The sequence below is a fragment of the Astyanax mexicanus genome, chromosome 12 (assembly GCF_023375975.1).
Source record: "Astyanax mexicanus isolate ESR-SI-001 chromosome 12, AstMex3_surface, whole genome shotgun sequence".
In the NCBI taxonomy this organism is placed as follows: Eukaryota; Metazoa; Chordata; class Actinopteri; order Characiformes; family Acestrorhamphidae; genus Astyanax; species Astyanax mexicanus.
In genome coordinates, this window is record NC_064419.1 from 5,808,418 (window position 1) to 5,827,236 (window position 18,819).

The 18,819-nt window shown below is 36.8% G+C and overlaps 1 protein-coding gene across 1 annotated transcript; it reads right to left on the reverse strand.

Annotated features, from left to right (window-relative positions):
- Positions 1-3,511: 3,511 nt before the first annotated feature.
- acer1 (alkaline ceramidase 1) lies at positions 3,512-17,942 on the reverse strand. Its single transcript, XM_007245792.4, has 7 exons — positions 17,848-17,942; positions 16,380-16,492; positions 14,862-14,976; positions 11,940-12,078; positions 7,026-7,163; positions 6,500-6,637; positions 3,512-5,514 (listed from the first exon to the last, which is right to left on the reverse strand). Exons 1-7 carry the CDS (start codon positions 17,885-17,887, stop codon positions 5,337-5,339), a joined length of 861 nt encoding a protein of 286 aa, XP_007245854.3. The 5' UTR covers positions 17,888-17,942; the 3' UTR covers positions 3,512-5,336.
- Between the last annotated feature and the right edge of the window lie 877 nt (positions 17,943-18,819).

The window sequence follows — 18,819 nt, forward strand, 5'->3', positions numbered from 1 at the left end:
GACAGTATTTGGTTGGTTTTGCACTATATTTAATAGAGATGGTATAGGGTCACATATTCTGATACCAGCTGTCAGAAAGTGTGACCCCTATTCTAAGGCATTATGGTCAAGTCCAGTAACTAATGTTTTGTGTAGCTGAAAAGGTGAAGGAATGGTGAGTAATCTGAGAAAATGTGGTAAGTTTTAAACTATATTTAATAAAGATGGTATAGGGTCACATATTTTGATACCAGCTGTCAGAAAGTATGACCCCTATTCTAAAGCATTACGATCAAGTCCAGTAATAAATGTTTTGTAAAGCTGAAAATGTGAAGGAATAGTGAGTGAAGATTTGGTTGGTTTTACACGGAGATGAATAGTGTCACATATTCTGATGTCAGATGTCAGAGTTTGAGTAAAGGCCAGTGATTGCCTCACTCTCACAAAAAAAACTTTATAACTCATGTTTAAGATAGGACCTGACAAAGGCACATTTTTACAGTTGAATCAAGTATCAGCCCATTTTGTCTCCAAAATAACAGAAAACAATGAAAAAATAACCTAACCCTTTTAATAAATGGAATTAAAATGGAATCTTTTAACATCGGATAGGGCATTATAACTACCATTTGAATAATTTTTAGATCAGTTTAAATATGATACACATTATCTAATGTATGTTTAGCATAATAGAACAGGTGTAAAGTATGAGATAATCTATTTTCTTCTGTTTTGCAATACTACTCAACATAAAAGTAATTGGATAAAAGTAAACATTTTCTTAGTGTTACTCAGTTTTCTGTTTTATCTAATATTTTACTGGTTCTGACGTTTTGGTTTGTTTAGGGAAAAAGCTTGTATTTTGCAGTGCACCCCCCCCCCCCCCTACTTTCTTCATACGACGTGAAAATGCAGAGAATTAATAATGAAACGTTCATGTTCAAGATCATTTATTTTATTTATAGACAACATAAAAATGTAAACACCCTTTTTTCATCGTTCGACAGCAGCAGAAAGAGAAAATAAAGCGAGTCCGCGTAGCTTACGCAGTCTACGCAGCGCGCTCGTGCCCGTGAACAGAAACTGTGAAGTAGCGCCCTCTGTGGTCACAAAACCCGACGGTCACAGAAAACGGTGTAACACCGGAAACCCAGGCGCCGCCCCTCCCCTTCCAGACCGCTGGCACGAACCGAGACGGGCACCTCACTCAGCCAATCAGAGATCGCCGAGGGGGAAATCCTACTTCCGGTTTGCCAATCACAGCGCTAGAGGGGCGGGACTTCCCACGGGTGGTGGTGATTTCTGTGGGATCAGAGGAACAGTCCGGAATGTAGCTTTAGGGGGTCAGTGTGTAACATATATCACTATCAGATGTTTACTTTTTTTTCAATTCAGTTGTCTATAAGCTTCATTATTGCATTTTCCCTTTTGGTATAGTAAAACATTTAAACTTATGTTTTTCAACATTTAATAGAAAAATGAAAAATATTTACTCAATATTCATTCTATTGTTGTCATTTGAAAATGGATGTAAAACCTAGTATATTGAAGAAGAATAGGATTTTCTTCCACTTTTCACAATTAAGGGGGAAAAAACTTTACTTTGTTCATTTTTTCATCTTTAAAATTTGAAATAAGAAAATTGGGTGTAAAACGTTATTATTATTTTTTTTTCCATTTAAAAATATTTTAATCAAATTTTAATGTCAGAAAAAAAAACGTTAAAACATCTCTCAATTTTCTAGTTTTTTTTCATTTTGCAATAGTATTATCCAACTAACTTTTGTTATGAGATGCATTAATGTATGTTTTTTAATTTATCTGTTTGATTTTTTTCTGTAAGCTTATGTTTCACAGCTTGAAAAGATGTGTTAGTGTAGTGTAGTTGTGTTCTGCCTAGTTTTTTAAAGCGAGCCAGTTTCATCATAATGTCAGTCTGTGTGACTGCACTTTAGGATACTTTCAAAGTCCTTGAAATTTTTCAGATTTTATTTTGATATTTATTTGATATTACGGTAATTCTTTTCTTTACTTAGTTGAGTAGTTCTTACTTTTCATAATATGGATTAGAATGTTACTCAAATAGAGCTATTCACTGTATACTTGTAACTCTACCTCTTCATTACTTTACAACAACTGATACTCTTAAACACATTAAGAGGCAGAAAAGCCTGAATTCTAAGTGACACTACCTCATAAAGCTGACTAAGAAAATCCAGCCAAGATGTTCAAATCTAAGTAGAGGTGCTACTTCACAAAATCTTGTTTATTTTGTTTACTAAATTACTACTTGCATATGTTTTTCTTCATAGTTTGAATGACTAGTATTATTCAGCAATGCAGAAAGTTTTAAAATAATGAAAAAAAAAAACACTAATTTAAGGGTTCCAAATCTTGGACTTGTATGGTATATACAATATATTTGTTTTATGTGATTACATTAAAATTTCCTCTTTCTGTAAAATTGGTGTATTGGATTTTGGATAGTTCCTGTGTGACGAGATCTGTAATCACATATACTGTGTCTTTAATGTAATTAATTATTATTCCCCATGATTAGCTGTAACATTGTAAAACAGGCTTAGTTTAAAGAGAGAAGGGAAAGCTGCTATTGTTATTGAAATGCTTGTTGTTAAATGAGAGTAAAATTAAAAGAGCCGCAGAGGCTTCAGGCTGGAGCAGATGGAGCACTGGACCCACACTCTGACCCCTGGCACCCAAATCAAAGCTGTCTGAATGCACACAATGCCTCGAGTCCTGCGGGCGAGAAATCCGCTTAGGCCCGTGGCCTGCTCCTCACAGCCTGTCTGCAGCAGCGGGTTCAAGCAGGGCGGCTCGGAGGTTCCTGTCACTGCTGGAGTCTGTCTGTATTCACTGTGTGAGTATGAGTGTGTGTGTGTGTGTGTGTATTCTGTGGAAGATGGTGTGTGATTAGCAGCAGATCTCCTCTCTGTGACAGGAGGACAGAGTGAAGAGGGGTTTGGCTCTCTCTCTCTCTCTCTTTCTCTCCTGCTGGTTTGATTCCCACTGTTGTGTTTAATAACCCCTTTATTCCCAGCATGCCCATGACTCCACAGGCAATATGTACAGATTATATTGTATATACAGTACCAGTCAAAAGTTTAAAAGTTTAAATCATTAAAAAGTTACTTTATTTCAGCAATTAAATTAAAAATGTAAAACTCATTATAGAGATGTATTGCACACAGAGTGATTTTATTTTATGCATTTATTTCTATTATTGTTGATGATTTTGGCTTACAGCCAATGAAAACCTAAAAATCAGTGTCCCAGAAAATTTGAATATTATATAAGACCAATTGGTACTTTCGGCAGTGTGGGCAGTGTGCCAAGTCCTGCTGGAAAATGAAATCCGCATCTCCACAAAAGTTGTGGACAAAACAAATAAACACTTAAAATACATCACTCTGTGTGTAATACATCTATATAATATGAGTATCTATTTATAAATAAACTTACATGTGCCTAAACACATTTTAAAGCCATACAAAGTAACTGGAAATACATAAAAAGTGGACAAATCTGTGCTTTTCTTTATTAATAAACAGTATACAAAAAGTGATGCAACACCACACAACTACACTAGGTGGTGCTGTTATCAGGGGAAAAAGTATCAAACACGATCAAGGATTGTCCTTACAGTAAAGTATACAGTACCAGTACACAGTTAAAATCATGGACCTTTCAATTTAATACGTAATTATTGCATATGTAATAATAATTTAGTTAAAAATATAGATATTTATTTCATTGCATAAAATACACTGTAAAAATTACAGTAGTCCCAATAAACAATGGGTCAGTTTCCTAGAGAGGAATTAAGTCTATTTTTCATTCAAAGACTGTATAGTCCAAGACTAGGCTTAATTCACACACACACACACACACACACACACACACACACAAACACACATACACACACACATACACACACACATACACACACACATACACACACACATACACACACACATACACACACACATACACACACACATACACACACACACACACACACACACACACACACACACATACACATACACATACACATACACATACACATACACATACACATACACATACACACATACACATACACATACACATACACATACACATACACATACACACACACATACACACACACATACACACACACATACACACACACATACACACACACACACACACACACACACACACACACACACACACACACACACACACACACACACACACACATTCCTATTTGAGTGATTCAGCAATTGGGGCGCAATAAGGCTCCCAATTCTTAAATATTTCTGTAAAATACATTTTTATAAGAGGTAAATTGACCAAAAACAATCCTCACAATCCTGTGTACATACATAAATATATGTTAAATACAAATATGTATAAAACACAAACTGAGGCACTTTTGGTAGGCACTGAGCGCTGCATACCAGGAACACCCTACCAAACCTGCCTAAAGTTCTGGAGATGTTCGGACCCAGTCGTCTAGACGTCACTATGACATCATCAACTTCAAAAACTGACTAGATTAGGCTAGACTGGAGCTACTGAAGCCAGATCATTAAATGTTATTCACTTAACCAGTAAGTGGATTTAATGTTATTGCTGATATATTGTATACATAAAAAAAAACACACAATCCTGAGTGGAATTATGGATTGAATATAATAATTGAATGTATTATAAAGGTCAAGTTTCCTCAGGATTAAGAATTATATTAAGATTAGTATCTGTATTAAGTATCTGTCTGTCTGGGGTTGCAAAGACCCCATCTTTACATCTCTGTTTATCACTCTTCTTAGTTAGCCAGATACACTATGGCCAAAAGTATTGGGACACCTGTTTTTCTCATGCTTCTCTTCTGAAATGAAGATTATTAATAGTAGGTTTGTCCTCCTTTAGCTTCAGAACAGCCTCTACTCTACTGGGAAGGATTTACATTAGATGTTGGATCATTGCTCTTTAGAACAACGCTGAGGGCTTTACGCTTCTCTCTAGGAGACAATTATAAGTAGACATGAGATCTTAGCTTTATATGAGTTATGTGTACAGCTACACATGAGCCTGTCAAACCAGTCCACTAGAATGTACTATATTATCATTTCAATAGGGAAATCCTCATTTTTGGGCTTAAACTGTCCATTTTTTTTCATAAAGAAACCCTATTTTATGAAATCCTCCATATCCCACATATGTTTAGCATTTTCCTTGCTCCTATACTGAGTGCATGGGTTAGAGCAGGATAACTGTTCAGTGCAAAACAGTGCACGGATCCTGATGAAGATATTTCTTCCCGACCAAATCCAGTCCCATCCAATTCTCTAGCATCGCTTATGTGTCTTGGCAGAACCCTTGAGGACTATGTAGGGCAGGCCCAAGGCCCAGTTGTCCCGAGGCCAGTACTGCAGGTCAGGAAGCGAGTAGGGAATCTCTCGGCTGGCGTCCAGGTAAGCGATCAGAGTGCTGCCATAAGCCGTGGCCACCACAATCAGGATGTGCCTTCAGAGAGAAAAGAGACAAGCAGGTCAGGAAAGTGATCAGAATCATCTTCACATGATGGAGCTGAGTTGAGACTTAATTGTACATCATTTTTATTTAGAGACAGGTGAGGTTAATTTCCTTTTAGGTTAAATTGGCTCCTCGTGTTTCCTCTGATATAATGTACAATGTATTTCTTATAAATATCTTCCCAAAGTCTAATACCTTAGACTTTTATGCACCGGATTATAAGGCGCATTATCAATGAATGTCTATATTGTGGTCTATTTTCATACATAAATTGCACCAGATTATAAGGCACATCATGAGACACTAGTAAGGAACAGGGATGTTGCCATGTTTCGCCTGGTTTCACCACTGGGTGGTGGTGGGGAGGTAACTAAATTAAGTAAAGATAAGCACAGTAAACAAATTGTAATACTTAAAAAAAAAAAAAAAAAAAAGACCTCTAAACGGCGAAAGAGCTAGCGATTAGCATGATTAGCGGCTAATGCTAATAATGCTAATAAGTGGCTTAACTGCTCCTTAATACCTGACTGGTAGAATTTATACATAAGGCGCACCGGATTATAATGCGCACTGAAATTTTTTGGGAAAATGAAATAATATTAAGTGCGCCTTATAGTCCAAAAAATACGGTAAGTCTCTGCTGGATTTCAGCACTATCACTCTATATGTAGAATCACAGTCACAACAGCTAACATATCTCCGGCCTCTCTATTACATACATTATAGGTTTCTTTCAAAATCAAGGGAAAAATAAAAAAGTTTATCCTGCTTTTGTTGGAGTAAATGCCTCATTATTTATCTGCAATATTTCTATACAGGGACTAAACAAGCTGCATGTGTGCATTTGTGCTATTGGGTGTTGTGTGTATGCACTCAACACATTAAACAAAGGCAGAAAATCGAATTAATTTGTAATTATATATATAAATGTATATATAATTGCAGATATCATTTGTATTATCATGGTTGTTCTCACCAGATGCCGTGCAAATAGCAGAAGTTGAGCTTTTGCCAGAAGCTGCAGCCAAAGCGATCGCTGATCCAGCAGGAAATGGCCAGCACCCAAAGACCAGTGGAGGCCCAGGCCAGACGTAGCACTCGCTTATCTGTACAGCTGCAAAAAAGAGGTCAAGAGAGCACCAGTTAAATCAACAATTAAGCACAATTACATAGCATTTTTAGTATAAATGACATTATTTACACAAAATTATTTGTATTGTGATGCTCTATTGACTTGAAATGGGTAGAATAATGTCTAGGTTATTTCCACTTTGGGCTCAGTCTGATGCAAACTGCACACTGTAACTTTAGTGAGGCAGTGAAGCCTTTTTGGTAATATTATTCCAATTCAAGGTGATGCTTCTGGATCTCTCGGCTTGTCTATAAATGTACGTGTAAAAAGTGTCAGTTATGAGTAGCTCTAAGCACAAATTCTGCTTCTAAACTGTAGGTGGAGCCCAGGAGCAAGATATATAAGTTAACATGTGAGATGTGCTCTGTACCTCTTCAGCTCTAAATAGAGGGAGTAGAGGACATGCAGGCCGAAGCAGTTGAGGGCGTAAGCGTTAGCCGTGGGTTTGACAAACGAAGATACTGTGGTTATGACGGTGATGACCAGCACCATGCGAGCGAAAGATCTCCTACAGGGGAAAAAGAGAGAAAATTAATTCACACAACCTGAAAAATATCTGCTTTAAAATGTACATTTTACGTTCAGTCGGGAGTATCCAAATCCACAACAGACATTCTTACATTCTGCTTTTCCAAACTTTATGGGTTCCTTAGTGTTTAAAAACAAGAATTCTAGTGTTTTTAGCTTAGCAAACAACATCATAGCCAACAGGACAACAAAACCTAACCCAGCCTGAATGTTTTACATCCATATGAATGTACCAGCTTGGTTAATATTTAACTTAACGCTGCAAATTTCTGCAAATAAATGCTCTTAATGACAATATGCTGAAATACTACTCTTAAAAAAAGACAGAAATATTGTCATTAATAGCATTTATTTGCAGAAATCGAGAATTGGCTGAAATAACAAAAAAACATGCAAAGCTATTAGACCTTTGCATTAGACCTCAAATAATGCAAAGAATTGTAGATTAGATTCCAGAGGTTTTCAGTTAAAAATAATCAAAGAATATTTTTTTTTACCATTTTTATTTTTTCTTTAACATATTGTGTTTGTTTGCAAGTAGTATAATATTTACAGAATACATTTTCTTTATTTGCATAGTTTTATTTGCGCACTAATTTAGCTCCATATGAATGTACCCGCTTGGTTAACATTTAATTTATCGCTGCTACGCTATGCGGAGTCTATGTATTTAAATGTCTATGTTATTATCAGTTCAGTGATGGCGGCACTCAGAGGTAAGCTAGCTTTATGGGATGTATTCAGTGGTTTTAATAAGCTTCTTGTGCACTTTAATGCCACGTTTATTAATTTTTAAAAAGTTAAAAAAGTTATTAATGCCTTGTTTTAAATGTCAGGGATCTCCGGATTCTAGCAAGGAGGTGTGGAGCTACTTTGAGCCTGGAAAACTGTGGAAAAGGTGATTTATCTATGGAAATTATGCCCTGTATCACCAAGTCTGAAGGGTTTTTGGACAAACTGTTAAAATTTCTGGATCTCAGAACGCTGTGGGAGAACGGAGGTGTGCTATTCATCAAAGCTAAGTACTTTTTATCATGTTTTACTACAACAAAAGAACATTTTACACCAGAGTTCTCCTTTAACCCGCTTAGGTCAAATTAGCATATGTTAGCACAGTCTATAGCAGGGGTGTCCAAACTACGTGAGGTATTTTAGAAATAGAATGAAAGTTGTCCCGCTGTTAAGCAGGTTTTTATAATGTGAGATTCAAAGTTTGAACGCTAGGTGTTAGAAACGGGCCAAAGAGTCTAAAAGCGGAGAGGGTGCACATTTCTAGCACAGAAAAACAGGCTAAACTGTCGAAAAGCGGAGAGGGTGCGCATTTCTAGCGTCTAGAGTTTAATATTAAGAGACATCATGAAATTAAACATCAATTTGAAAAATCTCAGTTTACACAAAACTGTCAAAGATAAAGATAGTATGTCAAGTAAAGTGTGTAAATGAAATAATCAGGAAAAAAGTATTATTTAAAGTGGTATATTTCATGATTTGTTTTATTACAGAGTCTGTGGCCCGTGACTTCAAATATATTTCTCCTTCTGGCCCCCAACAAAAAAAGTTTGGACACCCCTGGTCTATAGTGTGAAGAGCTCCTTCTGTTGCTTCATGCGGATAAAACAATTTGAGTTGTCGGTTATTCACAATGTGTTCAACAATAAAAAAAACAATATTTTTTTGTTTCTAACAGCCGTACTAGAATCTTTGTAATGTGTCTATTAGTAGACATGCATGAGTCCTGGATTAATCATCTGATACTCTTTGACAGGGATGAAAGTGATGCGTGCCAAACTTTCCATTGACCCTTTTAACAGCAGAGGCTGGTTCTGGCCTGCAGGGTCTTGTAAAACACCCATACTGTCTTTACAGGGCTTCGGTGCAGGCGTTCTCATTAATATTTCACCCTTTCCCATTCTACTCTTAAATATTAATGTGGTATCTGGTGAGGCCTCATTGACAAAGTCCTGGAGGTCTTCTCTCACACCGAGCTCAGAGCTACGGCAGGTTACTGTTACACACAGGGTTAAAGAATCCCGACACACACTAGCTTTTAGCCTGTTAGCATTTCTAGCATCACAATATATAGCGTCAATATTAATAAATGTAAATGTATAAGATGTATATGTTCAGAACACTATTTTCAACAAATCACTTCTACACTTAATATATATTTGTTAAAGAGGTCATGTGTTGCTTTTGCCACACTTTTAAAATACATTTTAAATATGTTTAGTGTGAGCTGCCCATTTAAATACTAAAACCTCATTAAAACGTGTTTAAAGTATTATTTTAATACATATACTAGTATATAATATCTTGTATATTATGTAGTCACAGCATATAAGTAGTATCTTTATATATTTATACTAGTCAAACATGTATTACATATTTACCATAAGGTTTTTGTATACTAATTTATAAGCTTGAGAATGTATGACAGTGTCCTTTAACTGCACTAGGTGTATTTAAAGATTTTGGCATTTTAGTCATATACTGCCAATTTTATTATTTTTTTTATTTCAAATTTTCTCTCATTTTTCACTCACTAGTGATGCCTTAACACAAGGAGGGCGAAGACAAGCTCAAGCCTCCTCCAATAGGTGTGAAGCCAATAACCGCCTCTTTTCCAAATGCTGCTGATACAGCATTGCCGAGTAGCATCACAGCGCACTCTGAGGAAAGCGCAGCAACTCGGTTCCGATACATCAGCTCACAGATGCAGCCTTGTGCTGATCTACATCACCCCAGGAGTGATGAGGGGAAAGAGTGCCATCTACTTACCCAGAGAGAGCAAGGCCAATTGTGCTCTCTCAGGGCTCTGGCAGCTGATGGCAAGCTGCATAACCGGGATTCGAACCAGCAATCTCCCGATCATAATGGCAGTGCTTTAGATACTTATACTTATACTTTTAATTAAAAATAATTATTATTTAGACTAATATATTTTTTGTTGTCACACAAAAATAATCATCTTCATAATGGTTACATTCTCGAAGAAGAAAAAAAAACCCTCAATTTAATGCATTTTGTAAAAGCATAGTTTTATCATGATACGTAGTAAAGATTACATAGGTAAAAAATTAAGTATAAAAGAGAAAAAAAACTAATCAAGTAAACTATTGTTAAGTTAAAATATATATATATATATTATTTTTTTTCACAAGATGCACTTTGGTATTTGCAGAGGAAAATGTCAATCTCAAGCTTTAACCTTTGATTTTACACTTAATGACCCAAAAACAGAAGTCTAGCACCTGTAGCTTCCTTCGGTCTACAATCAAACGATATCAGTTCTGTTTATTTAGTCCCTCCCAAGAGCCGTGACTGATAACAGAGACGATATTAGAGGAGGAGAGAGGTCAGTGGTTGAGAAATGAATGGGAATGTTCAACAATAAAAGGAGCTTATTGATTTTTTTAATAAACCAAAAGGTCTGTAATCAATACAAGGCAATAAAAAAAACCTCACTCATAGCTAAAGAAATCTACTAAAAACAGTGAAGCCATACTGTGATTTGTGTCAGGGGCCAGAATTAGTGTTTTTTTTTTTTTTTTTTTTTTTTTATTGGATTATAAGGTGCTCTATCAATAAACGTCTATTTTCTGGTCTATTTTCATACACATGTTGCACCGGATTATAAGGCACATTTTAAGTGACAATAGTAAGGAACAAGGGTGCCACCATTTTCCCCTTCTAATTCAGCAGATCTTGCTGAATTAAATAAATAAATAAATAAACAAAACTGTAATATATAAGCATATATAAGCAACTAAAATATAAGCATTGAAGTGAGCAAGGGTGTTGCCATGGTTCCCTTCTAATGGGGAAGCTGAGGGAAGCACCTAAGTAAATAAAACTGTAATAAAAAAAATAATTATAATCATTTCTGTCAAAGTCAAACAAGCACTGGATGTTACTCTACACGGATTTCTAGTAAATGCCACTCGACGAAGCGATGGTACACTAGAGTAGTGATTCTCAACTGGAGGGTCAGGACCAAAAAGTGTGTCACGGACGCTTTCTGGGTGGGTCGCAGACAGCTTGTAAAAAAAAAAAAAAATTAGACAGAGAGAGATTCTTATAACTTACTCTGAATGCAGTGAAATATCTAAGTTTGTGGCCATATCTATTTTGTGCAGTTTTAATATTAAATTTTATTGTAGTATCTTTTATACATGTAGTTGTCATGTTCCTCCTCAGTTTCTTAAATAATGCTCTTAAAAATTCACTTTTCATGCATATGTATGTTTAAATGGGTATAAAAGTGGGTTGCGAGATAAGAAAATGTGGGTCCCGGGCTGAGACCAGGTCAGAACCCCTGCACTACAATATACAGATCAACTAATAAATGAATTAATAAATAAAGAAACCTTCCTTGGCAATGACCGGGATCGCATACATGTGCTATATGTGCAAATATTAGCCTTACAGCACTGTAGTTATAGTACAGCACTTCTGCAGCTCTATAGGCAACACCCTATGGGAGCTGTAAGGTGTGTTTTTCTTTCCATTGTGAATATATTTGCATACGAGCCTTTCACCACTGACCAAACACTGATCCGTCAAAGATGACAAATGATTCGGGAATAAAAAGAACTGATAAGCGTGCAAACGAACCAGCGTGAACTGGAGAGAATATTACAGATACTCCCAACAGTCGATCACACATGGCCTTATCCCACCAACTGCCGGGTTCCTGCCCAGTGCTCAGTGTGCAGAAGGGTGTGGTTAGGAAAGGTGAGGTGCAGTGAGGAGTTACCTGTCTTTAACGAAAGATGGGAAGTACATGCGAGGAAACCAGAGCGAGTAGCCGAGGGCCAGCACCCACAGGATGGACAGCTCATCCAGCATCTGCCCCATGAAGCTGAGGGTCATGTGGAAATACATGGAGAAGAGGCCTGAGAAAGAGAGAGAAAGAGAGAGAGAGAGAGAGAGAATAAGCAGTTTGGCCAATTACTAATATAATACTACTACTATGACTTAAGGTTGTACCATATTTTTTGGACTATAAGGCGCACCAGATTATAAAGTGCACTCTCAATAAACGTCTATTTTCTGGTCTTTTTTTATACATAAGATCTACCTGATCATAAAGCACATTAAGCAACAATAGTAAGGACGCCTGCACTGAAGTGAGCAAGGGTGTCGCCATTTTTTTTTTTTGGCCCAACCACCTCTTCGGAGGACAATTAATACTTTATTTTTATTTATTTATTTTATTTTTTATTATTATTATTATTATTATTATTATTATTTTTTTTTTTTTTTTTTTAATATATATTTTATTATTATTATTATTATATATTTTTTTTATATATATATATTTTGTGTGGATATAGTTGTGGGAGTTCAGGGTTGGAAGGATCGGAGTGTGAGGTACAGGAGGGGGGTACAAGAAGAAGAAAAAGAAAAGAAAAAAAACAAACTAAACAAAAAACAAACAAACAAACAAAAAAAAATAATAATAAAATAAAATAAACATAAAATAAACAAACATACATACATACACATACTCACATATCTAACTATACATATGCTTATACATATACACACATACATAAATATACATACATATTAATACATACACATAAATACATACACACACACGCACAGTTACTTCTATTCTATTGTTTTTTGCAAAAATATGTCATGTGTTACGGATTATGTCATGAAATGCCTACCACAATGGAGGCAAGAAACCGCCACCATGCCCCTGCGATCCAGAGGCAGATAGGGAAGAACCCAGTGGACCCAGACCATCCACAGCCCATTAGGAGCCCAGAAGACCCGCGGCCACACATCCCGATGGTAACCATGCGCACACCCCAGATGAGGACGGGGGAGACTCCAGACGAAGCCCCCATGGCAAAGAGCAAGAGTCCAGAGAGCCAAAGGAAGCGAGCAGCCCACCCCCCCGGCAGGCCAGCACCCCTTCTAATGGGGAAGCTGAGGGAAGCGCCTAAGTAAATAAAATTGTAATTCTTAAAAAAAAAAAAACGCTGGATATTAATCTACACAGATTTCTCTCCTGAGAACCATTTATTTGGGTGAGAAAAGCGCTACTGTTTACTTACAGTAAGCTTAGATTTCCAATATTTTGTCTAAGGGTGAGTTTTCAGTGAAGTTTCTCCAGCACTAAGGCTGGAGAAGCATTACCTGCTGACCACAGTGCTAGCAGGATGTAAATGCCGCTCGACAGTGCTATACTGAGGAACCCTGAGGGTTTTGGTAACCGGGGGAGCTTTTGTCCCACGTAGCTTGTTTTAACACAGCAAACATGCAGACTACAGTCTGGCGCTGTGGTTAGCGGCTACTGCTAAAGCTGCTGCACCCAGCCTTAACTTCACTAAAAAACTATATAAAACTTATAATGGTGTACTTCAGCAGAAGTGGCTTTACAGCTCCTTAATACCTGATTGGTAGAATTCATACATAAGATGCACAGGATTATATGACACACTGACGATTTTTGGGAAAATTAAAGGATTTTAAATGTGTCTTACATTGAAGCATACTGCAATATTAATTTTTTTTTATTTTAATCTCCAAACAAGGACAGTATTTCATAGATATGGCGTGTCTGACTCTGCTCTGTGTCTAGGCAATACAGGCGAAAATAGCTTATTCATTCATGTGCATTTGATGTGAAGCTCTCTAACAAATTAAAAGTGGCTTTCTCAAAAAAAAAGAAAAGTAAAAAGTGAAACCTAAATTTATTTTTTACATCTAGATGACTACATTTTTTTATTAACCTTGATCATCAAAGATCAGCTACTAGCAGAAAAACGGTCTCTGGCTGTTTAATCAGAGTTTAATGAGAGTACATCAGGTGTGCTGCTGATGGAATTGAACACATTTACCTTCTTTGTACTGTATTTGTGTTTAGCTTTATCTGTTCTAATGGCATCTGGATTTTTGTACAGTATAAAATCTCTTACTGCTGAGAGAAGCAGTTATTTTAATGTGGTTTGGTGTCTAAAACCTCTGCACAGCACTGCATTTTACCTGTGTGTGCCTGTGTGTGTGTATGTGTGTATAGGAGGATTACTGAAATGATGAGGGATAAGCAGAGTTCAATGTTTTGGCAACACTGTAAACCATGGTGTGATGAACCTATGAACTCATGCAGAGAATTTAAATATATGCCAGTGTTACTGCAATTTCTTGATTATATATATATATATATATATATATATATATATATATATATATATATATATATATATATATATATATATATATATATATATATATAATAGAAAATGTCAAAAAGCAAAACCTTTATATTTGCCTTGAACTGATAATACATTATGTGTTATGGACAAAAGTATTGGGACACCTGCTCATTCATTGTTTCTTTAAAGATCAAGGTATTACTTAATACCAATCAAGGACTCAAATGATCAGACACTTTTGCTTTAAGGGTAGCCAATTCTGAGATATTAACAAATGAGTTATATGAGTATTGATTTATTAGTGTCAGCAATGGGTGAAACCTATAGTTGCTGAATAATGCATTTATTAGAAGTGGTGTCCACAAATATCTGGACGTATAGTGCAGATATAGTATGCATAACTGGACAGTAAGGCTGTGTAGGAATGGATGATAAATAGGCTTACTGTAGGTGTTATTAGGTTAGTGAGTGTGATGTAGCACTGGTTAACACATGTGGACACTCACCTACAAAGATCATCATGAGCCAGACCAGGTGGACCGCCAGGTTCCGTTCCTTGGCGTATGGGTGTAGCAGGTACAGCATTATGGGTGCAAAGACGAAGAAAACGAAGCTACTCATCTGGAAGGAAGAAAGACAGACATTATTGAAATGCCAAATTTACTGATGATCAGTGATGGTTTGGAGAGCCATGTCATCTGCTGGTGTTGGTCTACTGTTTTATCAAGTCTTAAGTGTTTTTTTCCCAGAAAAAAATCTTCATTTGTTCCTCTGCTGACAACTTTTATAGAAATGTGGATTTCATTTTCCAGCAGGACTTGCCACACTGAAACAGAAATTCATGTACAGCATTGCCATGCATGCCACTTATTAAGCATATGTACTGCATTAAAAATATTTATTATGTGTGAACAGCCAAAACTAAAAAAAAAAAAAATTGGGCCACTTTTAGCCTAACAGACTTATTTGTGATGTGTCTCCAACTCTGCCTGAGACACTGCTTTCAATAAACATAGAGAAATAGAACCTAGTTATTATTGATTGATTTGGCCCACACCCACTGGAACCAGTCAGACGAGCAGGGCCATGGTGATGTCCTGATGATAAATAAGTGTGTTGTTGTGTTAAACAGATCATGTATGTGCCCTCTGTGCTCTAGTGCGAAGGACAGTGAGTGGTCATGATAACTGCAGGGATTCATGTTCTGGAAACTTCCATTCAGACAAAGACAATGAATTAGCAATACTATTGTAATGAGAACTGATGGACTGGTTTGGTTGTGAGTTTTTTTTTTCTGATTTAGGATAATAAAACACAGGCCAGCATGCTCATGGCAAGGCAGCATGGGAGTTGGAACGAGGCCCATTCCATTTCTGAGGTTGTGTGGACATTTAAAGCTTTGGGATTTAGGGCCCTCTCTAGTGAAAATGAGTAATTGGACAGAGTATGCGAAAGAATCCTTTCAAACTGGGTGGGGGTGATGCAGTCTCCCTTCAGAGCAAATGAATCCGATTCCAGGTCATGTTCAGTCAACTTCAACTACACACTCTGGTTTTACTATGGGTAAATGAGCTACTGAGCTCGGAGTTTCCCCTTCTGAAGTCTCCATTGCTCCACCAGCCGCTCGCGTTTAGTAAAACTGAGCTGGATCCTTCTTTTTTAGAGGCTGTACGTGAGACATAAGTGCGTAAAGCCAGAAGAAGAACTCCCACAAAAGGCGGGTACTATTAAACACAATATTTTATTCCTTCTCCACTCAGAAAAGCTTTTCCTCGATCCACAAAGTCACATGTGTACCAAGAACACAGAATACCAAGGCATTACTACTCTCAGTGGACAGTGCAATGAGTGGCCAGCATTATCTGGCCATAGTAGTCCAACATAGTTCTTCACATAAGCTTTTTTGGGCTTTTTTTGCCACAAAGCTAGTAAAAGTCAGGGGACACAATACCAGTTCCTGTCCAATGAGTTTTGGACATCAATGTAAGTGTAACTGTGTGCCTTTGTGTGTGTTGTTTTCTTACTGTGTTGAAGTACTCCACAACATTGTCTGAATGTTTGTAGTTATCCTCACACCAGTCCACATCAGAGCTCTCGTAAGAAAATGCACCTGCCATTCTCTCAAAGGATGGGATACCTGAGAGAAAGAGAGAGAAAAAAAGAGAGAGAGAGCTTTTAAACACAACCACAAATTACAACACAACACAACAATGCAGTGGCCACACACACAGTGGACAGTGAACCCTGGCAGTGGGCAGTCTCTCTGCTGTGGTGCCTGTGGAGCAGACCGAGTTAAGGGCCTTGCTCAGCAGCCCAACACTGGCAGCCAGGTATCAAACCCCTGACCCGGCCATCAATAACCCAGTGCTCTAACCACGAGACACCACTGCCCCAGAGAGAAGAGAGAGAGAGAATGAAAGAAACAGAGACCAGGCAAGATGAAAGATAGAGGGGAGTAAGGGAGAGAAAGAGAACGAGAACGAGTAATGGGGAAAGTAGGATAAGACAAAGTGACAGAGAGAAAAAATGATAACAGAGAGAGAGAAAGAGAGAGAGAGAGAGAGAGTCAGTGAATAAGCTGAATAGAGAGACAGAGGGAGGAAGGCAGGGATAGAATAAGTAGAATGAATAAAACAGGAAGGATAAATGGATTGATAAATTAATTAATGAAAAACAGAATAGGTAAAATAAAGAGACAGAGAGAGTGTATAAGTAAAACAATGAATGAATGTATTAATTCATGAAAAAAATAACAGAAGGGGTAAAGTGAGAGATAGACAGCAATGATGAGAGAGAGAGGGAGAGAGAAAGAGACAGAGAGAAGGGAATAAGTAGAATAAGAGAAAGAAATCAGCAGAAAGACAGAAATTAAAATTAAAAGACAGAAATACAAACAGAATGACAGACAGACAGACAGACAGATAGATACATAGATAGATATGAAAAAGAGAAAATAATGAATACATTAATGAATGAATGAATGAATGAATGAAAGGGAGAGAGAGAAGAGTAGAAAAATAGAAAAGAAGATGAGTACGATGCAGAAGAGAGAGAGACAAAAATACAGGAAAGAGAGAACGAATGAATGAACAACTGAATGAATGAATCAAAGTAAGAACATAGAAACTTGGGGGTAAATTGGGAGATATACAGAAACAAAAATAGAATAATAAAATGTAGCAGCTCTCTAGCTATTCACACATGATCACAGATTTGGATCAGTTCGGATTAGATTTAGTTTAGTATAAACACAGTATAAACACAACATTAACAGCATGAGAGAGAATGACCGGTGCACTCCTCCACACTTCAGCTGTAAAACTAAACTGCAGCTCGTTAACTTGGCAACCTGCTCTCTGTATCTGATCCCCGAGGTGAAAGTGATCCGGATCCGGATTGTTAATTAGTATTAATTGATCTCGCCCCCCGGAGTCTGAGCTGAGAGTGAGAGTAAAGCCTGGCTGAAGCCCTCAGCTCTCCTGCTATTCTTACCTCTCAGGAGAGTCTCCATGCTGCCGGTAGCTCTGATCATCTGCTGCTGCTGCTGCTGCTGGAGGTGTGGAGCTTCAGAGGCTTAAGTAGCTGAAATGTCCCCGAGCCTGTAGCGCCAGTAGAGCAGGTAGACCGCGAGGCTGCTGGGAGTCTGACTAATTTTTTTATTCTATTTAAACATATTAAGCTCCAGTTCTGCTATCTTTAACTTTAGATTTTTTTTTGTAATTAAATATTTTAATGAATTATTTTTTTCTATATTTTTTTATATTTTGTCATTTCAGCGTTTGAGACAGTTCTCTGTATGCTAAATAAACTGTACTCAGTACACATATTGCACAAAATTGCACATATTTCTTCAGAAAGCTTAATTTGGGCATTTTTAATATTTAAAAAAAAATTCACGTGCCACAAAGCTAGTACAATTAATTGCAATTTTAATGAACATTTTTTTATAAATAAAACAAAAAGGAAATGGATGCATTAGCAGCTATTTTTAGCCATATTATTTATATTAAATAACTTTATTTTACCATTTGGGGCCATGTACATAGTTCTTCACACAAGTTTTATTGGGCTTTCTTTTATTATTAAAGGTGATTTCAAGTCCATCAAAGCTAGTAAATGTCAGGTTTCTGATAAAAAAAATAATTAAGATATTAATTGCAATATTAATGATGATGCAAATTTTATACATTTTGGAAAATCAAACAAAAATAAAATATGCATTAACAGTTGTTTTTAGCTTTAGCATTTAATTTTTTTATATTGAATTACTTTATTTTAGCATTTGGGGTTGTTGGCAAATCTTAGATGGAGCTTGGTAGCTATAGCTGTATATCTGATGTTAATGTAAATAATTTTACCTATTTAATAAAAACAAAATAGGCATAAATGCCCCCAAAACTTGGCTAACGATAACAGTAGCACAAGCTCCAGCTAGTGCTACTGCTATTACCAAACCTCAATTTT